We start from the raw sequence: 27,410 nt of genomic DNA on the forward strand, positions 1-27,410 counted from the left end.
GAGGGGCCCCTCCATAGCATCCTGTGCTTACATATCACGTAGCACTTAGCAGTCTGCATTATGAATGCTTATTTGATTATGGGCTGCCCTATCATGCAGTGTGTTCCTCAAGGGCAGGGCCTTGATCTAGCACATACAGGCTGCCAGTAAGCCTTCATAGAGTGAGTGAGTGAATGAATGAGATGAGATGAGATAAGATAGAGGCAGGGACCAGATCATAAAGGGCTTTATATTCAAGGCTATGAAGTTTGGATTATATCTAGATTTCGTAGTTCTATTAGTTTGTAGTCACAGTCAGCCTTATACTGAAGTAGTGACTTGTGATATGACTAGCTCTTCTGGTAATTGTGAGCCCTTGGAAAGCAAGCAACACGTCTTATTAATTTTTGTATTTTTCTTACTTAAAACAGTACTCTGTACATAGAAAGCACTCAGTGAATTGATGGTATCAACAATTATGACACTGAGTTTAAATCATGGGCAAGTTTTGAAAGGTTTACAATAATGATGTATATTGGGGGGGGGGTTATATAAATGAGTTAAAAGTAAGTTAATTTTAAAAGGTGCATATTCATTTCTTACTAAAGGAACCAAAGTTTCATATAGGGATGACTGATTCTAGGTCTGGAGAAGAACCAGAGCCAAGAGTAAAGGGTCCCCCAAAACACAGGAGCCCTATGGCTCCTAATAGCCGAAGATGGGACAATTTGAGTATCAGAAAAAATAATGAATGAGGTAGTTGAAACACAATGAATATATAAACATTTTAGCACCTCCGCACAGAAAGAGATAAAAATTCATTGAACTTCATTAGAAGTAAATAGGGCATCAATTCCTTACTTTACAAATCAGCAAACAAATGGAAAGAGTTAAGCATTTATCCTGCCTTTCCTGCATCAGCTGTAATCAGTTCAGGGTAACCAAGCAGCCTGAGTTAATGAGGGAAGATTCCATTTTACAGAATTCCAGCTAATGAACGTGGAAGGTTTAACAGGATTAGAAAATTACCATTTCTGCGACTCCTAGTGAAATAATAGATTCATGCAGCAATCCTCAGTGGATGAAACTGAGAGACAGAAAGGTGAAGCAGAACTTCCAATGGAGGGATTATTTTGTAAATGACTGAGACCATTGATCAGTCTGAGCATCACTTAAGTGGGACAGCCAGGTTTTGTGCCTCATTATTTGATGTAATATGAAACACACAGCACCACTTATGAAGTATCTTTGTTAAAACAATTCAATCTGAACCTGACTTTAAAGTGTGGGTATGTCAGCCTTCAAAAGGAATGAAATTCTGACACATGACAACCTGGACAAATCTTAAAGAAATTATGCTAAGTGAAATAAGCCAGACAGAGAAAGGCAAATATTGTATGATTCCAATATAAGGCACCTAGAATAGGCAAATTCATAGAAACAGAAAGTAGACTAGGGGGAGGGGGAATGGGAGTTATTGTTTAATGGGTAAGGAGTTTCTGAAGTGCTGGAAATTGATAGTGATGGTTGCACAATATTGTGAATGCATTGAATGCCACTGAATTGTATGCCTAAAAGTTATTGCAATGGTACATTTTATATTATGTATTTTTATCTCAATTTTTAAAAAGATAGGGGTGTGCATGTGAAAGGGAATAGATAAGACATGATTAGCAAAATGTTGAAAATTATTGAAGCTAGGTGATGGGTATGTGGGGGTTTCTTATTCAATTTTGTTCATTTTTGTGTATGTTTGAAAATTTCCATAGTAAAAGTTTTTAAAAGACTTAAGAAACATAACAAGCAAATACAATAAGTATCTTATTTAGATCTTAATTTTAATGAATCAAATATAAAAAAAATATTTTTAAGGCAATAGGTGGACATTTGAATATTGACTGGGTATTAGACAGTACCAAAGAATTACTGATAATTTTGTTGGGTGTGATAATCATGTTTTATTTTGATATGTAGGGGTTAAGTAACATAACGTTTGTGATTTCTTTTAAAAAATGGTAATACAGAGCTTGGGCAGCGGTTCTCAACCTGTGGGTTGCGACCCCTTTGGGGGTGAATGACCCTTTCACAGGGGTCGCCTAAGACATAAAGCAAAATTACAGTTATGAAATAGCAACGGAAATAATTTTATGGTTGGGGGTCACCACAACATGAGGAACTGTATTAAAGGGTCACGGCATTAGGAAGGTTGAGAACCACTGGGCCTTAGAGAATATCTATCTACATGTTTTCATATATTAGTTTTAAAAAGTATTAGTTTACTTAAAGTGATTTTGAAGCTAAATGTATAATACAATAGGCTCTAACTTTGTTTATGTATGGCTTGAAATTTATCCCTGAAGGCAAGTAGGAAAGTTCTGCCACTATCTTGACAAAGGAAAAGTATATTTCTTGCAAAGTTAATTCCTGATGGCAACATATTTAAAATGCAGTGATTTAAAATGCACTCTCAGGGATACACTATATGTACAAGATACACAAGAAATGGTCTTTGCCTACAAGGCACCTTCAGTTTAAAAGAAGTAAATATTCTTTAGGTTTTCAAATTAGAACTCTATCCCAAATGTGAGTTCTGTAACCTGACCATTGTGAACATATACACAGTACTTCTGAGATAATGTATGAAAAGCTTTTTCTAGTTATAAAACATTGTACTAATATAAGGTATTATTTTTATTAAATGTCTGAAAAAAATGAAAAGATATAAGCAAAATAGAGCTTATCATTAGATAAAGAATCCTTTTGCCACATTATTTGGATGAATTTATATTTTCTAGCTGATGAAAATATAGAACATGAATATGATTTTCCACTTAGTCCTCAACTAAGTCATGGAGTCTTATGGCACTGACTTTTTCTTATTTAAATTAGTCAAAGGAAGTTCGTCATCTATGTAAAAGCAAAAGTTCTCTGAATGTTAAAAGAAACTGTGATTATATATAACTTCTCTGTAGAAATAGAGACTCCTGAATCTAACTTGAATTTATAATGCATATGAGGCCTTAATTTATATATACATTTATTTTTAGTATGAAGAAATTACTATGCTTTTTCTTATGAAATCTGTTTGGCCTTTTTGAAAAAAAATAATTTGGTATTACAATCTATTATCATAGGTACTGAAGGATAAAAATAGTTTGTTTCCAAGGATCTTAGCAAATTGCTGACTCCTATTGGGAAAGACTAGAAAACCAATTTCAAAATAATTCTGCTGATATTGTATTTTTTCTGAGCTTTTGCTTTTCTAAGCTCATTTGTTTGTGAAAACAACATTTCTGCTGTTTTGGAGTTCTCAGAGAATAGAGGGATTTTATAGTTTTCTTTAAATGCATTGTGGTAGTAATTAGAGGTAGATACATATACATTTGTATATATAGGAAAGTGAAATCTCAAAGCTCATTCTGACTTTACTTAGATACTATTTATTGAACACTGTGTGCTAAGGACATGTGGTATCAAAACAGCACAATGGGATAGGTTCTGTCATTATCTCCATTTTATAGAAGAGAAAATTGAGGCACAGAGAGACCAGGTAACTTGCCTTTGGTTATTACCCAGCTGAGTAGGGACAGATTTAGGATTCCAATTAACCCATCTGATCCTGCCTCCCCCCATGCTTATAATCATGTGATTATAGCCTCAGTAATTGCTATCACTGAAATTTTCTCTTCCCATGTCTCCACTAGAAGAGACACTGTTTTGTCTTAATAAGAGAGGCTTATTGATCGAATAGGGAAGAATTAAATTATTTATAATTCAAGTCAGAAATTCTAGGGAGTTTCCATTAACTTACACAGAGCATGAAACAACTGTCCTACCATTACTTTGTACCCTGCTTTTCTGAATCACTAGTTGTATGAGCTTGGACAGGCTACTTGGCCTTCTGACATCCCATACATGCAACAGTAATTCCCAACTCAGCCCCTTACTGGGACTGAATGAGCTAGTGCATGAAAAGTATTCCATTTGGGAAACATGATGAACCTAGAGGGTATTATGCTAAATGAAGTAAGTCAGACAGAGAAAGACACATATTCTATGATATGACTTGTATATAAAAATCTAAAGAACAAAATAAATGAACAAAAGAACAAAATAAATGAACAGAAATAGACTCATAGATACAGAGGACAAACTGATGGTTGCCAGATGGGAAGAGGGTTGGGGGGATTCATGAAAAAGGGATTAAGAAGTACAACTTGGTAGTTACAAAATAGTCACAGGGATATAAAATACAGCATAGGGAAAATAATAGTTAATATTGTAGTAACTATGTGTGGTGCCAGGTGGGTACTAGACTTATTAGAGGGATCACTTTGTAAATTATATAAATGTGAAACTAATATAAAATAATAGTGAATGTCAACTTTAATTGAAAAATAAAATATCCAAACATGAAAAATAACTATATTAAAATTCCATTAGTAACAAAGTTTTACATACCTGTCAATGATAGTTGATATTCCTCAACTGCTGTTTATCAATTTTTACATGTTAAGTTTTCTTATGTTTCTGTAGATCTGAGGAGAAAATTAAGCACTTCAGTCAACTTAAATCTGAGCTTTTTCTTAAAGAAAATACTTTGAGGAAGATACTTTGTTTAATTACGGAACTTAAAGTAGCAGCCCAGAAAAACTTCATTCTGAAAAGGCTTTTCTGGAAAGTAGGTGTTTTATTTTAATTAAAAACATTTTTTTTTTTATCCTCACCCAACAATATTTTTTCCATTGATTTTTAGAGAGAGTGGAAGGGAGGGTGGGAGGTGGAGAGAGAGAGAGAGAGAGAGAGAGAGAGAGAGAGAGAGAGAAACATTGATGTGAGAGAGACACATCGATTGGTTGCCTCCTTTACACATTAAACCTGCAGCCCAGGGAATTGAACCTGTGACCTTTCAGTGCATGAGCTGATGCTTTAGCCACTGAGCAACACCTACCAGGACATGGTGGGAGATATTTAATGAGTGAAAATTCCTGAACCAGTGAGCAAGTGGGAGATAATAACAACTGATATTTATTAAGCACTTACGATGTGCTAAGTACTCTTCAGGCTTTATAAATACTATCTTATTTAATCCTAACATCAACTCCATGAGGGGATATTATTAAGCCCATGGTAGAGACGAAGAAACTGAGTCACAGAGTATATAAATAAATTGACAAATGTCATACAGCAAATCAATGGCAGAGCTGGGATTTGAACTTGAGAACCTGGCTCCAGAGTCAGTGTGTAAAACCACCACACTATGCTAATTTATCAGGGCTCTGGGTAAGCCCAAGCACTATTGGTGGGCCTGGTGCACATTTTGCTCCTTCCCCTCTATTCCCTCTCTTCACCCACTGTCCTCAGCCTCTTTTCATGCCATATCACCTAAACAAGGGCACACATACCCCTGCCTAAACTAAGAATCTAAGTTGTCACTAGTAAAAAAAAAGGTCTGGAGAGAACTGAGAGGTACCAGACAGACCTCAGCATCACCCGACTCCCAGCTCTGCAGACAAGATGCAGCGACTGTGTGCGTATGTGCTGATCTTGGCGCTGGCTCTGGCCACCTTCTCTGAAGCTTCATGGAAGTCCCTTTCTCAGCTTCAGGATGTCCCTTAAGGTCCAGGGGCCAACAGGGGTCTGGAGGCACAGCCTCTCACCACCAAAGGCAGCTGAGGTTCCAGGGTCCCCCACGTGGGGTGGCAGACCTGTCCAAGAAGCAGGGGCCATGGCTGGAGAAAGAAGAAGTGTATGGATGGTTGGATTTCGGCCACTGCAATGCTGAGGAAGAGGACCAACATCCATAGAACTGAGCTTTAAGCCCAGTCACCTCCCAGCCCAACCTGGCCCCATGAAAACCCAATCCAAATAAACTAGCTTCCAATGGGAAAAAAAAAGTTCTGGGGGGGAAAAATGAATCATAGAGGATTAGAAAAGAGAAGCAATTACATTATACTTCTCATTAGTACCAACTTGCCTGATTTCATGGGCCAGTGCTTATTTTCATGCTTGATTTATCTCATGAGACTGGATAGGAACACAGAAAACTTGGTTCCCCCGCTCATACATCAGTGGTATTTTGGCAGGAATGGCAATGTGCATTTCCACTGTATTAACAGAAGTATGACTATCGTTCTGCACCATCTCTATAGGCTATACTAGTGCTCTACATGTGTTTCTGTACTAGTAAACATTTTAAGACGAGCTTCTCTAGCCTTGATTTCATTCTGTGTTCACAAATGCCAAATTCCTTTGGAAAGGCAGGGATTATGGTAATCCCCATTTAATATATTATTCCAAGGTAACTGAATGGTTTGCCTGATTATATACCTACTTCTGGATAATCTTCAATATTAATGGTCAAGCCGTGTCTGGAAGACATCACTCTCTAGACTTTAGCTCTTGCTCTGTTCACCAGGACAGTGGTCTCCTGATTGTAAGCAAAAGTATGTTTTCAGCCCTGGCCAGTTTGGCTCAGCGGTTAGAGCATTGGCCTGCGGTCCGGAGAGACCCGGGTTCGGTTCCCGCTAAGGGCACGTACTTCGGTTGCAGTTTGTCCCCGGCCCTGGTTGGTCGTGTGGGTGGCAGCCACTCGATGTGTCCCTTCACATCGATGTTTCTCTCTCTCTCTCCCTCCCACTCTATCTGTACAAAAAATGGAAAAATATCCTCGGGTGAGGATAAAAAAAAAAAACAAAATAAAAAAAAAAAAAGTATGTTTTCAATGTGAGTTATGCTAATATTAATGAGAGATGGTGTACATCACTTCTTGGTTAAAGAAGAAATTATTTCTTATTTTTATTATGTAAGCGTAGAGAATTTTACCAACAGATACCTTAGCTTCCTCTTTCCTGCTTGCTTTCAGACCAGTGAACTTTTCTATTTCCTAGTGAACAAACTTCATGAGTTCTTGCCAGAGTCCAGGGATAAGAATGCACTTCAAAATAAAAGCCAAAGAGCTGATGAGCTGGTGTAAGTACTAACTGGATAATCATAGATATCCCCCCCCCCCCCCCATGGTGTTAAAGATAAATGGAAGGCGCTAGGCAAAATACATACTGTTTTAATGATTAATGGTGCTGCAAGTTTTGCTTCACATAGAATTTTTAAAATAACATTCATTTTGCTCTAATTTTAAAAAACGACTACACAAAAAACTAATAATATAGGCTGTTCTAAAAGGGAAAAATTGGGTGTCTGGAGGAAAGACACTTTTTAAAAAAAAAATCCTCACCCGAGGATATTTTTTCATTTATCATCAGATAGAATGGGAGAGAGAGAGGGAGGGAGGGAGGGAGGAAGGGGGAAAGAGAGAGAGAAACATTGATGTGAGAGGGACACATCAACTGGCTGCCTCCCGTACAACCCTGACCAGGGCCGGGGACCAAACCACAACCGAGGTATGTGCGCCTGACTGGAATCGAACCCATGACTCTTTAAAGGTCCATGAGCCGATGCTCCAACTGCTGAGCCAAACTGGCCAAGGCAGGAAAGACACTTTTTATTGTATTTCTTTTTTTTACCTTTGAAATTTTGAGGCAAATATTATCTACTTGAAAAAATTAAAATTATTTGTAAAAAAAACTAGTGCATAATTATTGTAAAAACTTTGGAAAAAACATTAAAAAGACAATATGCAAATGACTTTTAATCCTGACATCCAGCTACTCATTCACTCAACAAATACTTTTGAGTGCTACTATGTAGCAATCACAGAATAGGCACTCAACCAATGTTGGCAATTTGATATACAGAATTTCCTTCCTGCACTTTTTTCTTCATAGATATCTGAGTGTAATTCTAATAAGGATTCCTGAGTTTGTGGAATTCTGAACTTGTATTAAAATCATGCCACGTCCGTGCCTTTTTTCTCCTTGTTTTGTAGGGTGTGCATTGAAATTATACAGACTCTGGGACTGATGTTCAGAGAAACAGAAACTGAGTCATCACGTTTGAACACATTGGCAGCTAAGAAGTAAGTTTGCTTAGAAAATATTGGGACCTTATAGTTGCAACCCACTAACTACTCTGTTGAGTGTCCTCCAAAACTCACAGTTCTCTAACTTCTCTGTTCAATCCCTTTTAAGTATATTAAACTCTTTTGTCTCTCCACTTCCTTCTGTGAACAGATTAATTGGCACATACTGAGTTCTCTCTCTCTCTGAATTATTAAGGGTACAAGATAGAAATTTATATCTTTCTCACGTAATAGCCCGGACTAGCTGGTCAACCTTTCTTCTCAACCTGATCAGCCAGAGACCTAGGTTCCTTCCCTTTTGTTGCTCTCCCATCTCCTATCAGGCAATCTTTGTCCTTATGTCTACAACTGGCTTATCCTCTTGATTTCATTACACCCTGTGAGAAGCAGTGAGAAGAGCAGAGGACAAACTAATGTCTTTTTAAAGCAAGGCATATGAGCCTTCTGCTCATGTTCCGTTGGGGAGAACTTCAGGCATGTGATCATAACTAGCTGCAAGAAAGGCTGGAAAATTTGTCTGTAGTTGTATGGTTATGTACCTAAATAAACTTTGGATGGTGATGGGGACATCTGTAATTAAAAGAAAGAATGCAAGACTATAATAGCAGGACAGTAACATTCTTTACCACGGAAGGTATGTGTTTGGATGTTTTGCATGTTATCTGCTTGACCTTTTTTAAAAATCCTCACCTGGGGATATTTTTTCATTGATCTTCAGATGGGAGGGAGAGAGAAACATTGATGTGAGAGCAACATATCCACGGGTTGCCTCCTTCATGACCCCAACCATGGCTGGGTATTGAATTGCAACTGAGGTACATGCCCTTGACTGGAATCGAACCCATGACTCTTTGATCCTTGGGCTGACATTCTAACTGCTGAGCCAAATGGGCCAGGGCATCTGCTTGACCTTTTAAGAGTAAGAATTTTTGTCTTTTCAGACCATATAGTCTCTGTTGCAATTACTCAATTCTGTCACTGTAGCACAAAAGCAGCCATAGACAATACATAAATGAATGGGCACAACTGTGTTCCAATGACACTTTATTAACAAAAATAGGCTCGGGACTATTTGGCCTGCAGGCCAGTTTGTTGATCCCTGCTTTACTAGGAAAATATACTGTTATGTTCTCTGCACACTTCTGTATGTAGCTGGTAGTACTGCCATTTCCCCTATCTCCAAGATGTAAATTCATTTCTAATATTTCTGTCTCCTTCTATACTGAAATGATTGCTATATCATGTTACTCTTTTTTTGTGTACCTTTTGGTCCCCACCTTTTTCTGTCCACGTTGAAAAAAATTCATTCTTACTAACCTCTACTATAAAGTGTTGCATTTTTTAAAAATATATGTTTTTTATTGTTTAGGGAGAGGAAAGGAGAGAGAGAGAGAGAAACATCGATGTGAGAGAGAAACATCTATCGGCTGCCTCCTGCACGCCCCCTACTGGGGATGGAGCCTGCAGCCCCAGCATGTGCCCTGACTGGGAATCGAACTGGGACCTCTCAGTCCAGGAGGATGCTCAATCCACACTGACTGAGCTAAAGTGTTGCACTTTAATTGTTCTGGCTTAACTTGGTTTGACCACAACAGCCCTTCTATACCAAGTTTCTTTCCTTATATGACTAATTCTTTTTATGTCTTTCAATACATATATTATGTTGGTGTAACAGAGTGTGGTTGCAATAGTAATTTTTCAGCCAATTTTGATATGCATAGGGTCAAGACATGTTACCCATAGCATTACTGGCACAGTAAATATCTAAAATAACTGTATTGGTCTTCTGTTGCTCTGTAACAAATAACCACAGGCTCAGTGGCTTAAAACAATGTAAATTTTCTATCCCACAGTTTCTGTGGATCAGGAAATCTGGGCATAGTTTAGTTGGATCCTCTGCTCAGAACCTCACAAGGCTGAAATCAAGGTTTCAGCTGGGGTTGCAATCTAATCTGAAGCTTCCTCATTTGGGTGGTTGGTGCAGAATAAATTTCCTGACCACTATAAACTCATGATGGCCTTGGTAGGAGAAAATCTCTGAGCTCAGGGAAGGCCTAAACTCTCTTTTGAAGGGCTCATCTGATGAGATCAGATCTATCCAGGATAATCTTCCTTTTATTAATTCAAGTCAATTAGGAACCTTATTGAAATATGAAAAATCCCTTCATTTTTCTCATCTAACATAACATAATCATAAGAGTGATACCCCAACATATTTACAAGTACTGCTCAAATTTAAGGGGAAGAGATTATATAGGTTGCATATACAAGAGGGAAGAAATTTTGGAAGCCATATTAGAATTCTGCCCATCACAATAACATACACTGAAATCTGAGGCTATGAATTTGCCTTTCAAAGTCTGTATTTTAAAATATAATACATTCAAAATTCTTACATTAGAAATAATAACAATTTAAACAACTTTTGAATGTATCAAACTGTTGGCACCATTTTTTAAGACTGTGATATCAATCTTAAAAGTCTTTATTTTCAGGATGAAACTACCATTTAGATTAAAATTTCTTCTATCTACTTATTATTGGCCTAGTAGAATTTAAATAGAGTTGGCAGAAGGGGTAGATTATAAATTAAATTCCACTTGAGCAAATAAAAAAGCATTTAATCATTTCAGTATTTTCCTCTATTTTTTTCATAAGTGGAGATTTTATTAGTTCAACACACTTCCTTGTATTCTTCTTGAAATGTACTATAATCCTTTCATGTTTCAGTATTGTTAGGATTGAATTTATGTATTATCACAGCAAGTGAACCAGAATTTGAGCGCTCCTTCCCTTAGCCTTAGACATGTGATGCTTTGAAAAGATGCTGTTGCTGAAAATAAAGGACTATAATTAAATATAACAGTGAATGGAATGTCAGTTCAAACTTAATATCAGGAAACGCTTCTAAATGGAGTGTTTTGTTAGTTTTGGAAGGGTCTTCTAAAAGTAACATTGGCCATTTTTAAATAGTTGAATAAAACATTAGCAAATATCCTGTAGGACATATCCTGCTTTTTTTTTGAGAACTGTGCTGACATGATTTTTCTTTTGCAGATATGAGAACTAGATTTGTTTTTTTTTTTTGAGTTGGAGTAAGGAGGGGAATTGTATTTTTATTTGAATTTTTGTTAATCATGAACTTCTACATTTTTTTTTTTTTTTAATCCTCACCTGAGGATATTTTTGTTTTCCATTTTTTGTACAGATAGAGTGGGAGGGAGAGAGAGGAAGGGAGAGAGAGAGAGAAACATCGATGTGAAGGGACACGTCGACTGGCTGCCACCCTCATGACCAACCAGGGCCGGGGACAAACTGCAACCGAGGTACGTGCCCTTAGCAGGAACCGAACCCGGGTCTCTCCGGACCGCAGGCCGACGCTCTAACCGCTGAGCCAAACTGGCCAGGGCAATCATGAACTTCTAATCATGGTTATGATTTCAGTGATTGCAAAAAGATTAAGAAGCCTCACATATGACTAAACAAGGATTGTTTATAGCCTTCTTTAATCCATTATGAAAGGAATGCTTATGGTTATAGAGGATTTTAATACAATCCTATCTGAAATTCTTTTACTACTCCTGTCAGAGCTACTCCGATCTTGTCTTCAGTCAGGCAACTGCATTTCTAGAGGTCTGCTTGCAGCCCCGCTTCCGGCATACATGGACTGCACTACTCACAGGAGATGGTGTTGCCAGCCCAGCTCCGCAGGATGCTCATTTGGAACTACAATGTTTTCCTTTTTCTTTTCAAATCATATGGTATATTATTCAAACACATAGTAACATTTAAGGATTTATTACTGTACATTAGTGGACAGTACACTGCATTTGAAAGCAAAAGACCTGAAGTTTAATTATTATTTTTTATCCTCACCTGAGGATATATTTACTTATTTTAGAGAGCAAGAGGAAGGGAGAGAGAGACAGAGAGATAGAAAACATCAATGTGAGACACATTGATCCGTTGCCTCCTGTACATGCCCCAACCAGGAATTGAACTGCAACCTTTTGGTATATGGGACGACGCTCCAACCAACTGAGCTACCGGGTCAGGCCTTAATATTAGTTTTATTAATAGCTAGTGGCCTTCTATGGAACAGTAAACCTCTGAAATGCTTTGTCTAAAAAAGGGTTCTAGAGTAAAAAAGCTTGTGATCGAATAAGCACTGTAGGAAATACTTCAGACTGTTTCTCTGTCCTGGAGATACACAGTGCATGCACATTAGCATATTAAAGGCTCTGAGAAGACCTGGAGTAAGATAATCAGTGAACTAGGTTAAATCAAATAGTTTTCATTCCTCTTTTGAACACATTCTCTTTTTACTATAATGTTGTCTGGAATTATTTTTAAAAAATTTAAAAAAAATTGTTTTTCCTTTATTGATCTTTAGAAAGAGAGGAAGGGAGAGGGGGAGAGAGCGAGAAACATCAATGAGAGAGAACACCAATTGGCTGCCTCCTGCATGTCCCCTACTGGGGACTTGGCCCACAATCTGGGCATGTGCCCTGGCCGGGAATTGAACCAGCTACCTCTTGGTGCATGGGTTGACACTCAACCACTGAGCCACACTGGCCAGGCTGGAATTATTAATCTATAAGAAACCCTTTGAAATCACCCAAATTACCCTTAAATCCAGATTTTCTAAGCTTGCAAAGTTGTGTGAACTTCTAGAACTGTACTTATTCTGAGCAAAAAGATCAATAAATTATATTTTCATTTAAATGTCTTTTCTTCAGACATTTGTCTCCATGTATAAGGATCCAAAAGTTCAGTCAAGAATGGCCTGCAATGCTTTGTTGTTGTTGTTTTTTTTTTTTTTTTTTTTTTTTTATCCTCACCTGAGGACATTTTTTGTTCAGATAGAGAGGGAGGGAGAGAGAGGAAGAGAGAGAGAGAGAGAAACATCGACGTGAAGGGACACATCGAGTGGCTGCCACCCGCACGACCAACCAGGGCCGGGGACAAACTGCAACCGAGGTACGTGCCCTTAGCGGGAACCGAACCTGGGTCTCTCGGGACCGCAGGCCGACGCTCTAACCACTGAGCAAAACCGGCCAGGGCTGCTTTGTTTTTTTAAGTGTAATTATATTCAGTGTCTGCAAACTTGGATTCACTGTTCTTTTCAGACTTTACTCATTAGTTGCTTTTTATTTATTTTTCAGGGGAACACTATTTAATCTCTTGGTAATTTTAATTAGCAAGCCTCAGATTCCAAAATCTTGTCCTGTGTTTGATACCCAGTTGGTGGCTGATTCAACTTTGGTTGAGATGTCTTTGGATGCAGAGGTGAGATGAGTATTTTGAGGTCGATTAAATATAATATATAGGGTCCCTGGCTTTTTGTGGACCATGACATTGTGGAATATAGAAATATAATTAACTAAAAAAAATAACTATTTTGTCATTAACGTCAAAACTTATATAGCTATTTTGTCAACGTTAATATATTCATTTATATTATTTCCTTAGTATACATATATACATGTTGCCTGGTATACATATATAAGATATGTATACTAAGGAAAACAATTAGCATTCTATAGCTATTAGATAAATCTGTCTCTATAGAAGAATATGTATGTATATGTAATTCTACAGTAAGGGGTCTAATGGGTAAAAAGCACTGTCTAAACGATTTTAGGTTAATTCTATTGCCTTAGTTTGCCATTTCCTTACCTAAGTAGTGCAAATTCAGCAAATGTTACTTGTTCTAAGGTTTTACTAAAACATTAGAAATATGAAATTGCCAGAAAGTACTTAATCTGAAAGAATAAATCATCTTATTATTAGTATATTTTATGCAAGCCAACACAGATTTTTTTTTAGAAGAATGGACATGATTTGACAGTTCTTATGCATATAATCAGAGTTATGTTTTAGAAAACTCTTAAATTCACTCATTTCCTCAATAAATATTTGAGAATCTATTAGGAGCTAAACAGTACACTAGACAATAGGATCCAAGTAAGAAGCAAAATAGACATAATCCCTGTTCTCATTAGTTGATAGTCTGGTTGGAGAGACAAAGGTTAATAAAATACAACAGTGATATGTTATTACAAATATATGTAGGGTATCTAGGATACCACCTTCAACAGCAGAGTGAGTGAATGGATTAGGGATTAAAGAGTAAGGATATGCTGAGCTGTTAAGAAGTTAGTGCAGTAGTCCAGGTGAGGGATGATATGGGCCAGAAGGAAGCTTTCCTTGACTCCCAAATGGTAGTAGGTTTCCTTTTTAGTGCTCTTCTAACTCTCTATACTTTTCTTTTATAGCCCTTTCCTCAGTTCCCTCTATGCATTTATTTATTTATTAGATTCATGTATGTGTCCCACTAGATTGTATATTCTGTAGGGTAGTGACCATGTCTCTATTGCTCTCCATAGTATTCTCAACACCTAGTACAGAGTCTGATGCAAATTTGTTAATAAATAAAAATAGAAAGAAAGAAAGAAAGAAAGAAAGAAAGAAAGAAAGAAAGAAAGAAAGAAAGAAAAGGGACAGCAATTATAAAGAGCCTAGATTCCAGAAATTTGGGGGAAATTGAATTGATAGGTTGATGTGGAAATAAAGTATGAACACTAGATGGCCTGGGTGTCAACAAGAACAGGTTCAAAGGGGGAAATAATGAACTTGTTTGGGCATTAGATGATTTGATTTGGCTATGGTTATTCTATATGAAAATATCTAGTGGGCAGAATAGATAGGTCTGAGTTTTCCTGTTTTGGGATATGCTGATCTTTTGCACCTGAGCTATTACTGTGGCCACAAGTAGATCATATAAATGTTTGTTTCGGAGTCTAACATAGTAGGAGATTTCAAACTATAGCTCTTTCTAGCAAAGAATACTCTCAGGGAAAATGTGTTGGCAAAGCATGCCCACAGACACAGTTCTCATACACCAAGTGACCTATGGGCTAGAAGACAGCCTCGCCCAGCCAGTGTGGCTCAGTGGACTGACCATCGTCCCATGGACTGAGAGGTCCCGGTTTGATTCTTGGTCAGGGCACATGCCCGGATTTCAGGCTCGATCCCCAGTAGGAGGCGTGCAGGAGGCAGCAGATAGATGTTTCTTTCTCACTTGGATGTTTCTATTTTTCTCCCTTTCTCTCTCTCTAAAAAATCAATAAAAACATAACAAAAAAAGAAGACAGCCTCAACACTGTTTGAAGTTCTTGAGAGCAAACAACAAAAAAAAATGTCTCTAAGCCCATATTTACCCATACCATAGAAGGAATTATATAGGTCAAGTTGCACATAAGCCTAAATTTAAGAGAATCTCCTATCTTAATTCTGGGGAGCATATTTCTACTATTTTGAAAGGAAGTGGAGTTGTTGATCTGAATGATTTTGCAAATCAAGTGTGCTTTCTGTGGGCCATGGTATCTTCTTTCCCTATCCCACTTTCTTGGCCATTATTAAATGCATAGTCTTGCCCTGGCCAGTTTGGTTCAGTGGTTAGAGCGTCAGTCCATGGACCAGAGAGTCCCGGGTTCAGTTCCCACTAAGGGCACATTCCTCGCTTGCAGTTTGTCCCTGAGTAGATGGCAACCAGTTGATGTGTCTCTCTCACATTGATGTTTCTCTCTCTCTCTTCCCCCCTCTCTCCCTCCCGCTCTATCTGAAGATAAATGCAAAAATGTCCTCGGGTGAGGATAAAAAATAAATAAAATAAATGTGTAGTCTTTTTATGAGAGCCACTTTTTAAAAAAAATATTTTTTCTTTATTTATTTTAGAGAGAGAGGAAGGGAGAGGGAGAGAGAGAGAGAAACACTGATGAGAGAGAACATTGATTGGCCGCCTCCTGCATGCCCCCATGGGGGTCAGGCCCACAACCTGGGCATGTGCCCTGACCGGGAATTGAACTGGCAACCTCTTGGTGCATGAGTCGGTGCTCAACCACTGAGCCACACCAGCTGGGCCGAGAGCCACTTTTTTGAGAATGACTACACTAAATGAAATAGCAAAATTGACCACACTAATTACACTTTCAGTTAATTTAAAAAAAATTTTTTTTATAAGTATCTAAAAGGAACTAGGAGAAATTACCCTTTTCTGGTTCTGACAATGATGGCGCTCTGATTATCATTTAAAATTCTAGTTACAGAAGCTTATCCTGGAATATACAGATACAGCCACAGCACTTTTATATGAGATACTTCTTGTCTTCCAGCAGGTACAATATATATATTTATTTATTATACATATTATATTGTGTGATTATTATATATCATATTTATCATATCAACTATTATAGATGTATAGTATATGAATAATATGCCTTTAAAATGCTTGTTTAGAGACGGTCTCCAAAATTGCTTAACTTAAATTATACTACTTTTGCTCTTAAGTACTCATCTAGCATATTTTCCTGAATGCTGATTTTAAAGATTTGATTAAGTAAGGATAAAATGTTATTTGAGAATCAATATCCTTTTAGGTACAACTTGAACTCCATGAATATAACTTGTTTATTTCCTTGAGTCTTTTAGGGAAATCTTGGATTGGGATCAACAACGTTTGCTATTAGCTGGATGATGTCCTTTCTACAAAGTCATCCCCCCATAGTAAGTACCTAGAAGTAAAAGCAAAACCAAGGCTAATTAAATAGATGCTCGTGCTTCATTAATAAAACATACCTTTTATCTGTAATTAATAAGTTTATAAAACAGGAGCAAAATATATGTCTGATGATTTTATTATTTAATTAAAATAAAATGTTTTACTACTTGGGGCCTGAATGTTTAAGGTACTGAAACAACATGCTAAATGTAAACTATTTAATGGAAAAAAAAAACCTTAAGATACATGTATAGAAGAGAATGTTAAAATACTGGCTGTGTAATTAAGCGGGGAAAAAAGGAACATTTATCTTAAATAGTAAGTATGAGTTTGCAAGTATGACTATAAGAGCACTTGGGATCATCTGGTCATTCTATCCTGGCAGCCACCATCCTAATCCATAATAGCACTCTTGCTCCTTGACACTACAATCACATCTATATAGTCTGTCACTGTCTTCTCCCCACAGTCAGAGGGATCTATTCACAATAAAAATCTGATTATGTTATCCCTTGCTTTTTTATTTTTAGAATTTTTTTTCTTTATTGATTTTAGAGAGAGAGGAAGAGAAGGAGAGAGAGATGAAACATCAATGAGAGAGAACATCGATTGGCCGCCTCCCGCAGGCCCCTCACTGGGGATTTGGCTCACAACCTGGGCATGTGCCCTGACCCAGAATTGAACTGGCAACCTCTTGGTGCATGGGTTGACACTCAACCACTGAGCCACACTGGCTGGGTGTCATCCCTTGCTTTAAATCTCTCATAATAGCCTGGCTGGTGTGGCTCAGTGGATTAAGCGTTGTCCCATGATCTGCATGGTCCTACTTTGATTCAGGGCACATGCCTGGGTTGCAAGCTCAGTCCCTAGTAGGGATTGTGCAGGAGGCAGCCAATCTATGTTTCTCTCTCACATCAGTTTCTCTCTCTCTCTCTCTCTCCCTTCTATCTAAAAAATCAATAAAAACATATTAAAAAATAAGTCTCTCATAATAAATAAAGACATAATGAATAAAGACTAAGCTCCTCATTATGCCCTACAAGGCCATGCATGTTATGGCCCTACAGCCTCATCTAATCCCTCACTTTCTCAGCTATGTGGGCCTCTTACTCACTGCCCACACCTACAACCCCCACTCCATCACAGGACCTTTACCACCCAATTGCCTGTCTGTCTGTCTGAAATGCCTTTCCCTCCATTTTTCACCCATTTAACTCCTACTCATCCTTCAGGCCTCGGCCCCTTCCTGGGGTGGACTGGGTGATGATTCTCTGTCCTCTAAGTCAGATTCCCCCATTATAGCACACGTAGACATAGCATGGCACCTTCCTCCCTTCCTCCGTAGGACTTGTCGCTATTGAACTTCACATTTGTTTGTGTTATTATTTGTTTCTTTCCTTTGGTAGCCATCAGTGCCTACACACATTCTGGCTCTCTCTGCTTCCAGGCACAAGATTCCAGGATTGTACTTCCCTCCCCACTTAGATTAGGTGGGTCGCAGTTCTTGCTTTCGCCAATGGAATGTGAACAGAAGTAGCCTGTTGTCACTTCTTGCCCGAAGGTTTAGGAGCCAGAGCATGCCTCTCTGCATTCTTTTTTCCTTCTGGTGTGGTGACTGGCAACATTCCAGGTGTTCCCAAGTAACTACAATGAGCAGAACCCTCTACTGACCCGTTAGGGACATAAAGTATGAGCAAGTAATAAGCCTTTGTTATTTTAAGCAAGGCATTGATATTTTGTGAGATTTCTTACTGCAGCATAACAAACCTAGTCTATAACGATGGAAGCGATGTCTTTCTCACCAGCAGACTCCAAGTGTGAAGGTAGGAGCTTTATCGTTGAGCTAGGCACATAATAGATGTTCAATAAAATATCTGTTGAATTAATTCTATTAATTCAATTAATGGTCTTATCCCTTAATCTCTTCTCATCTCCCCAAACTTAGTTTCTCTGTATTCATTCATACACTCAATCAACATACATTTCTTCAAAAGGTAATCTCTTCAAAAGGTAATAATCCAAATTAAATGTTCATTGCTAATGGAGGAGTTGACATGAGGTAATACATTCTCTTTCTGTATATACACGTCTCCATTGACCATCAGTGGGTTCCTACTTTGAGCTGTTTTTCTAGAGTGATGATGAGTCTGTTCTAGGGAATCTAGATTCTCATGCCAGATCCCTGTGGCAAAAACCCGACTGGAGCCAGAGGAAGGTACACTTGTCAGTAGCATAGCAAACTGTCTTATACAGGGATTGAGTCCATGAACTTGGCTTCTTTAGCAGCACACAGACCCTAACCAGTCTAAGGCCTACATTGACGAGTTATAGTATAGTAAGTTACAATAATTCACAGCAATAGAAGTTCCTATGTGCGAGATACAAGACACTTTTTTTGTTTTGTTTTGTTAACCCTGACCCAAGGATATTTTTCCCATTGATTTTTAGAGAGAGAGGGAGAGAGAAGAGGGAAGGGAGAGAGAGAGAAAGAGAGAGAAGCATTGATGTGAGAGAGACACATCGACTGGTTGCCTCCCACATGACACAGGCCAGGACTACAACCCAGGTACGTGCCCTTGACCAGGAATCGAACCCGTGACCCTTCGGTGTACAGGGTGACGCTCTAACCACTGAGCAGCAATGGCCAAGGCACAAGAGACATTTTCTGTGCAGTGGTTGCAGACTCAGTCATCTGCATTAAAGTGTGAAATCTGGGGTCCTGAGGACTCCAAGCAACAGGGAAGTTTCTCTATCAACCTCTAGGCTCCATTCACCAAAGGAATTGAGTATGAGGCTAGTCCATGACCGTAAAGCATGTCTGGATGAAGGGTGGCAAAAAACCCCCACTAATACTGTTGGGAGCCTCCATATTAACCCAGTTCTAAAGAGAATGGGTAGAAACAGACCATTTGAGAAAAATTACAAGCAAGAAAATGGTTGGGATCATTGAATATATTTGCACATCAGTCAATTCTGGCTGATTCTCTTACTTGGTTACAGCCAGATACTGAAGAAGTTAAAATTTAATCCCCAAACGGGTATTGCTTTGTCCCACTGCTCCAGACTCTCTAACTTTAATCTGTGTTTGTCTGACACAGTATTTAGTACACATGTGTAAATGGATATGGAACACCCACTTCAAACCACCTGCCCTACTTAGAAAGGGTCAGTAGCAACATCAGTAGAAAATGTGGCCTATTTATTGATACTAACTTAATGGGCATGCAGAGTGACTTGCTGGTGAAAGCTTGAAAGCACACTAACACTCCTTTCTGTCTTTTGTAGTAGCTTACATTTATGGATAGTAGTTTGAAAATGTAACCCTCCATTCAAAAACAAAAGAGAAACCAAAAAAAAAAAAAAAAAGACTTGTGGAATCCATTGCTTTTTAAAAATAATATTTGGTTCTGTTGTGAATGATTGCTTTTTGTGTGTGTGAAAAGCAGGAACCCAATAACTTCACATTATTGCTACTTTCTCCACTTTAATTCCCCCCTGAGAAATGATAACATTAAGTGCTTTTGATGGAAACCCTGGCTAACAATGACATCATCACTTAGTTGTGTTAAGTCTCGTTTTCTTTGCGTTCTCACTTAGTGTTTCTCAATGTATGATCCAGGGAACAAATCCATCAGAATTGTTTATGGTAAATATCTGGAGGTGAGGCCCAGGATTCAGTGTGGTTAGTGAGTTGCCCAGATGATTTTTATGCATAGTAAGTTTTGAGAACTATTGCCTTGTAGGAACCTTCTTTGAAAGTCACAGCCATTTGTTTTGAATAGTAACAAAGAAGAGAAACCATCATCCTACTGCAGGAGGCCACACACCTAACCGAGCTCCCCTTCTGTCCCCACTTCGCTTCCAGTGTTCTCTCTCCACTTTGGAACCAAATGTCCTTGTCAGTACTAGTTCTGATCCTGTTTGGGGGGGGGGCAGTTGGTAAACCCAACTGGTCTACAGTCTCATACTCTGAGTACCATTTCAATGAGAAATAGTGCAAGGGCACTGTTATAACAGTGGTGAGGGCTGTGGCCTAGATTTCTAGTTGAGGCTCCAGCTGAAATAGGGGCTCTGTGTGTACCATGAAGCCTACATGTAACTGTTATTTTCCTTGTCTAGGTTACTTTTGTGGACAGTATTGTGAAACAGGTGGTGAAGGGGCTTTCAGCTTCATTTCAGCTGGTAGGTCCCAGCCAAGCAGTGCTGTTGTACCAGCAGTTTTACATCCTCAGGAGCTGCCTGCAGTACAGCAAGCCTTTAGCCGAGTACATTAGGAATAACTACAGAGAAGAATTCAGGTGAGGAGTCTGAATCTAATCTGCAGTAAAATCCATTCACTTCTAATCTTCTTGCAAAACTGCAACACGGCCAAGTGTTTGGAAGATTAAGTGGCAATGGGAAATTCTACTTTTATTTTTAATAATACTTCTCTTTGATCTGTGGTAAGGTAGGATTTGGGAGAACTCTAAGAACCACGGCCATTTGAAATATATTCCCAGGCCAGAAAAGACTGGGGAAACATCAAAGTCTCTTTGAAGAACTGTTTCTCACTCATTGTCTTCATTGCAGCCAGTGTCTCGAGGAAGTTGCCATGATTTTAACATGCTGTGAGAATTAAGAGAAGCAAACCCTGCTGAAGGGGATGAAAAATTATGGATTGTGGATTCAGCTGAGTCATTGGGGGGAAACTGATAAAGGAGAGACAAATTAATGAATGCAATTATTAGTTTTCTTTTGTTTCACTTACCCCTCTTACTCTCAGTAACAACGCAGTGAGAAAGAGCAGTAGGAGCAAGCACTGGTTTCATCAGCCAGCTGGTTCTGCACCTCAGGGGTTCCCACTTCTATTTATAGGCTGGCCCAGTCAAGTGCACTTAGCTGTACAGCCCTGCATCAGCACCTATCAAGGAAAAATACCAGGTTGTGTCTGACGTAAGAGGAAAAGGGTGCAGCTGGCACAGCTTTGGTACCAGTTTGCATGGAGGCATAAAATGATGTGCAGATGTACCTTATGGCCTTAGACTGGCTTTCCAAAAGCTTTAGTCCAGTTTGTGGATCCTGTGTTTTCTCCATGTGGTTTTACAATATAGGGTCCACTCTGGCTCCTATAAAGGGTTTTGTTTGGCCCGTTCTGAGTTGGTCCACACACCCAATTTTTTCTTCACTTTTTTTTTTTTTTTAGGTAAAATTCATATATCACGAAATTCACCATTTTAAACATTTTAAAGTGTGCAATTCAGTGGCTTTTAATACATTTTGCAATGTTGTGCAACCAGAACCACTAATTAGAGTACCTTAGATAGAAACCTGGTATCCATGAAGCACCCCCAAAGAAACCTGGTATCCATGAAACAGGCATACCTTTCTATCTCTGTGGACTTGCCTGTTCTGGACATTTCATGTCAATGGCCTCACACAATATATCATCTTTAGTGTCTGGCTTCTTGCACTGTTTTCAAGGTTCACTCATGTTGTAGCATGTATCACATAACCCAATTTAAAAAGAATTACTTATGCACATTTAAAAATCAGGAGGACTGGCAAAAATGACATCATACTTCTCCATGACAATAGTTGGCTGAAGCTCAATAGCAGCTGCAGTCTTAGGTGATAACATACTGTTGAATCGGCCACTGTCTCCTCTCTCTATTCTTACTCTTTCCTTTACTCCTCATATGTTACCTGTGGGCATTTAGGTTTGTGACCCTTGTTTTAAACTAGTGATTTTCAGAATGCTGTGCATTAGAGTCACCAGAGAAACTATTAAAAAAGACATACCCAGGTCCCATATGTAGACATTCTATTGTTTTTCTGAGGTGGGGTCTGGGCATAGATATAAAAAAAACAACAAAAGAGCCCTGGCTGGTTTGGCTCAGCGGTTAGAGCGCCAGCCTGCGGTCCGGAGAGACCCGGGTTCGGTTCCCGCTAAGGGCATGTACCTCGGTTGCAGTTTGTCCCTGGCCCTGGTTGGTCGTGTGGGTGGCAGCCACTTGATGTGTCCCTTTCACATTGATGTTTCTCTCTCTCTCTCTCCCTCCCACTCTATCTGTATAAAAAATGGAAAAATGTCCTCGGGTGAGGATAAAACAAAACAAAACAAACAAACAAAAACTTCTCCAGGTAATTCTAATGTGCACCCAGGGTAGAGAACCAGTTTTTTTTAAAGCCATCCCAGGGAATGGCTAAACGTTTTGTCACTTTTGTCTATTCCCCTGGCCTGTATTATATTTTGACCGGGCCATGGAGATGAACCCTTCTCTCTTGACTTGCCCCTCGTGGTCACCACAGCTCTGTCTCTTCCGTTTCCACTCCACTCTGTAAATTGCCTGGGAAAACCAGAAGCAGGGGCCTCCGCCCACACTGTGGTGAGGACAGCCCGGCTTCCTGATTCATGCTTTCATGACTGATGCATTATTAATGAAATTCACTTCCTTGGCTGAAGTAAAGTGCTTCAGTGAGCTGAACGGCACATACATCAGAGCTCTTCTAGGTCACCAATGGGGGAGGTTGCAGGGCCAAGGATGCGGGCTGTCTTGTGGTTGAGACTCCCATACCCGACAGCCCTACGCCAGTGAATGTGTACATGCTGATGTGACCAGTGTGCAAATTCTGGTTTTTAAAGCTCTCTGTTTCGTTTCTCTTTATGACTGCAGGTACTTCATTCACATGCCTGCCTTGGAAAAACGGCTCCCATTGTGTTACCCCATCACCCAGCCTACCACTCAGCTTTTTCGTGAAGTTCTGAAATTGGTTGAACAGAAACAATGTGTGAAATGTTAAACACTGAGTATAAAATGTTAATTGGAGGTCAACATAATATTTGTGAAAAACATTTATTTATGAAGTACCTAGCTATCTCCGTGTCCTAGAAACAAAGATCTATTTGAATGTTCCATCAATCCCTAAGAGAAGTCTTTCAAGTTTTATATCTGTCACAAATTTTTTTTTTATATATTGACATACACAAAGTGGTGCTAAAAACTGGTGCTTCTCTTTTAAAAAGTTTCTAAGGCAAAAAACTATAAAGGGAACGGAAGCCTGTGGAGAGCAAATGGAGACAGCACAGCTTGGTGTGTTTTGTTGGTTGACCATGGTGGGCGGTGGGGAGCCACCGATGTCCAAAGGTAAACTTGTGGAGTACACATGACAAAGTGATGACAGAGGAATGCTGAGCAACAGGACGCACTCTCACTCCCCGCCTGTAACACTCCAGTGACATAGGTATTCATGGAGGAATGAGCAAAAGCACGCAGCACAAGGATGGCAGCTCCTCCTTCATCGTGGAGAAAGGAGCTCGGACTGTCTTCAACAAAATTAAATGCGTTGCCACTCTGTTTCAGGCACCTGTGTGCTAATGTGAGCCATCTTGTAGAGTCTCTATGAAAGGGAAATTGTCTATAAGCAGTTATGCTCTCCCAACCATTAAAAAAAAAAAAGGTATTGCCCTGGCCAGTTTGGCTCAGCGGTTAGAGTGTCGGCCCACGGACCAATGAGTCGCAGGTTCAATCCTGGTCAAGGGCACATACCTCGGTTGCGGTTTGTCCCTCGCCCTGGTCAGGGTTGTGTGGGAGGCAACCAGTCAATGTGTCCCTCTCACATCAATGTTTCTCTCTCCCTATCTCTCCCTCCCACTCTATCTGAAGACAAATAGAAAAATATCCTCAGGTGAGGATTAAAAAAAAAAGGTCTTGCCCTGGTCAGTTTGGTTCAGCAGTTAGAGCATTGGCCTGCAGACCTTAGGGTCTTGGGTTCGATTTCTGGTCAAGGGCATGTACCTGGGTTGCAGGTTCGAACCCTGGCCCCTGTCAGGGTTGTGCGAGAGGCAACCATGATAGATGTGTCTGTCATGATATCACATCGATATTTCTCTCTCTCTCCCTGCCTCCCTCCCTTCCACTCTATCTAAAAATCAATGGAAAAATCTTGGGTGAAGACTAACCAAAAAAAAGTCTTCACTATATCTTATGGTAATAAACTAACGTAATCCAACAAAAACTTAACTTTGGTTTCACTGTGAGCTATTACTGAATTTGGGCTTCTAAGAATTTAGGAACTGGACCCACTATTCAAATTAGCATGACCTGAGGGAGTGTCAGAGAGAAATCCACCTCCAAAGAAAGAGCTCCCAAGCCAGATCTGCCTGTGCTGTGCAGTAGTGACAATTAAGCTCACTCAGGACATCTTAGTTTTGGTTCTACCTGAGCCATTAACCAGCTATTTTGACCTTGAGCAAGTCAGGTACCCTTTCCAGGCCTCCTCTGCTATATGGAAGGGTGGGAATAGAAGTTCTCCAAGTTCTCTCCCAGCTCTGATATTCTCAGCTTGACACTCTTAAAACTTCTTAACACTGTGTAACAGAGTAGTGCATTCCTCTGCCATCCTGGCTCAGTGGATGAGTTCACACTGATTCCAAATAATCCTGCTTTCTTTAGACCAAACATTTCCCTTTCAGCTGTCACCAACATCATGCTGCAAAGTGTCCAACCCTTCTCCACCATCATCCATCGAGGACTTGAAGTCTTCTACTCTCCAATCTAGGGGCAGAAAGGGGAACAAAATGGTGTTTATGAGTGTTCTGGGCTATTAGATGGGGAATTATTCCCAAGAGATGGTCAATCAGAAGAATATGAAAATATTCTTGGGACACAGGCAAGCAACACTTCAAACTGGACAAATGATGGACAGTGGGTTGACAGCTGGTAAGTGGTGGAACCTACAGAATGAGAGAGAGAGTAGACAATGAGAGAATCAACTCAGCTCTGCCTCAGCTTCTAAGCAGTGCCCTGGCTCTGGGCTATAGCAGTGCAGGCTCTAGAGAGGGCTTGGGGTTTCTCACCTGTGTGCCTTTTGTCTGTGTTGCCTCTTCTCTCCCACTGCTGTTTGCTCTGAGGACAACCTTACCTAATCTCTGGGGCAAAAGCTCTTTCAGATGTACCCGAATCTTTCTATGTCAGTAGCTCTTTTGGTTGAATATTTGTCACCTTGATTTTCTTATGACACATGTCTATTCATCTGTACAGTCTAGGGGTTGGGGAGGGAAGCCCAGAAATTAATATTTTGAAAGGTTATCATGTCACACTTATTTTCTGCTGTTTTTATATTGTTGCCAAAACCAAGAAAATCACTAAATAATCCATCTCTATTACTGATCAGACACATATGATTAAACACTGACCTCAACGACAAAATAATTATTTTTCAGAAAACCTAATTGTAGAAAAATTTTGAATATAAAAATCACAAGTAACAAAGGATCACCAAAAAAGATAAGCACATTTAGCCAGTTTTCAGTCTGGGTTCAAGATTGTGGACTCTGACCACCTTTATAATACAAGCACTGCCATTTACCACACCCTCTCTGAGTACAGTCACTCACAGTAGTCAGCTCTATCATTAAAAACAAACGTGTGTGTGTGTGTGTGTGTGTGTGTGTGTGTATTAGAGGGTAAGAGAATGGGTGTTGTGAGGCCAAAATGGTTGAGTTTAAATCTCAGCGCTGTACTAGTTTTGGACCTTGGGAAGTTACTTAACATCTCTAAGTTTCAGTCAATAGAAAGATAACCTATCCTATAGGGTTGTTAGGAGATTTAAATGAAAAGGTTGCTAACCACACAGTATGGTATCTGGCGTGTAGTAAAGAATCAGTAAGTGGTATTCATTATTATGATTATTATGGTAACACCAAAGCTGGCTGAGAAATTAGAGGTTAATAAGTACTGCCTCTATTTTGGGGGGGACCAATCTGGGGACTCAGAGAATCCTTGATCTCTAAAGCACTGAAGAACAGATTCATTCAGTTATTAAATGGAAAATCCAATTTTCCATTAGCAGGAGTATTATTTAATTGACAAGTGACTATTTCTACTGCTCACCACCATGAAGGACTGTTGGCTCTAATTGACACTATCAATGCAAAAGCTGTGTGGGAAATATTTTTCCCGAGGGTAGACAGAAAGCTTTTTACTCATGCAAACATTTTTCAGCCTTTGACTTGAACTGCTGATTACTAACTGATCAAATTGATGCGATGTAGCCATTCTGTACTTACAGAGTTCATAATTGATTCACAGGTAGTATGAGAGCAAATAACTGAAGAGTTTCTTCATTTTACTGAAATCTAGATAATCTAGAGACTATGTAGTGAGGGAAAAGCTTGATGTTCCTATAATTGATAATCATATTTTACATATTTCCATGGGACTCTCACTGGTAGTACCACTTTCAATTGTGTGTAGGAATGCTTGAGAGTACAGTAATAAATGTGCTATAAGGTGTTTGATAAAAGTGGTCAAAGCTTGTTAACAGTGATAGGCTCTAGCCTGTGGCATTATCTTTCTTTTTTCTGAGGCTAGAATCACATTTTTTATTTAATATGTGTGATAAATATGGAAGAGAAGGTGGACATTTCTTTTAAAAAAATTTTTTTATTTTTCAATTATAGTTGACATACACTATTATATTAGTTTCAGGTGTACACCTCAGTGATTATATTATATAACTTACTAAGTTAAGTGATCATCCTGATAAATCTCATATCCATCTGACACCATACATAGTTATTAGAATATTACTGACTATATTCCCTATGCTGTACTTTACAACTCTATGACTAGCTGGGCTGGTGTGGCTCAGTGGTTGAGTGTCGACCCGTGCACCAAGAGGTCACCAGTTTGATTCCCAGTCAGGGCACATGCCCAGGTTGTGGGCCTAATCCCCAGTTGGGGCGTGCAGGAGGCAGCCAAACGAAGTTCTCTCTCATTGATGTTTCTATCTCTCTCTCCCTCTCCTTTCCTCCCTCCCTCTCTCTAAAAAAAATCAATAAAAAAATATATCCCATGACTATAACTATTCTGTAACAAGCAATTTGTACTTCTCTTTTTTAAAATT

General features: G+C 39.2%; 2 protein-coding genes across 3 annotated transcripts in view; both read left to right on the plus strand.

Moving 5' to 3' along the window:
* CUNH12orf56 (chromosome unknown C12orf56 homolog) overlaps nt 1-23,436 on the plus strand; it is a 72,699-nt gene extending 49,263 nt beyond the window's left edge. For both annotated transcript variants that reach the window (XM_036252832.1, XM_036252833.1), the window contains 8 exons: nt 4,516-4,660; nt 6,845-6,951; nt 7,865-7,954; nt 13,123-13,246; nt 16,063-16,137; nt 16,454-16,528; nt 20,643-20,821; nt 23,177-23,436. In XM_036252832.1, coding sequence (XP_036108725.1) covers nt 4,516-4,660; nt 6,845-6,951; nt 7,865-7,954; nt 13,123-13,246; nt 16,063-16,137; nt 16,454-16,528; nt 20,643-20,821; nt 23,177-23,303 — 922 coding nt within the window. In that variant the 3' untranslated portion in view covers nt 23,304-23,436. The remainder of the gene's footprint in view (nt 1-4,515; nt 4,661-6,844; nt 6,952-7,864; nt 7,955-13,122; nt 13,247-16,062; nt 16,138-16,453; nt 16,529-20,642; nt 20,822-23,176) is intronic.
* On the plus strand, nt 5,497-5,786 carry LOC118624488 (gastrin-like). The gene is given in 2 exon segments (XM_036252834.1): nt 5,497-5,620; nt 5,623-5,786. Coding segments are annotated over 2 exon segments (288 nt in total).
* Nucleotides 23,437-27,410: the final 3,974 nt, after the last annotated feature.

Source organism: Molossus molossus, unplaced genomic scaffold, assembly GCF_014108415.1.
Source record: "Molossus molossus isolate mMolMol1 unplaced genomic scaffold, mMolMol1.p scaffold_m16_p_10, whole genome shotgun sequence".
In the NCBI taxonomy this organism is placed as follows: domain Eukaryota; kingdom Metazoa; phylum Chordata; class Mammalia; order Chiroptera; family Molossidae; genus Molossus; species Molossus molossus.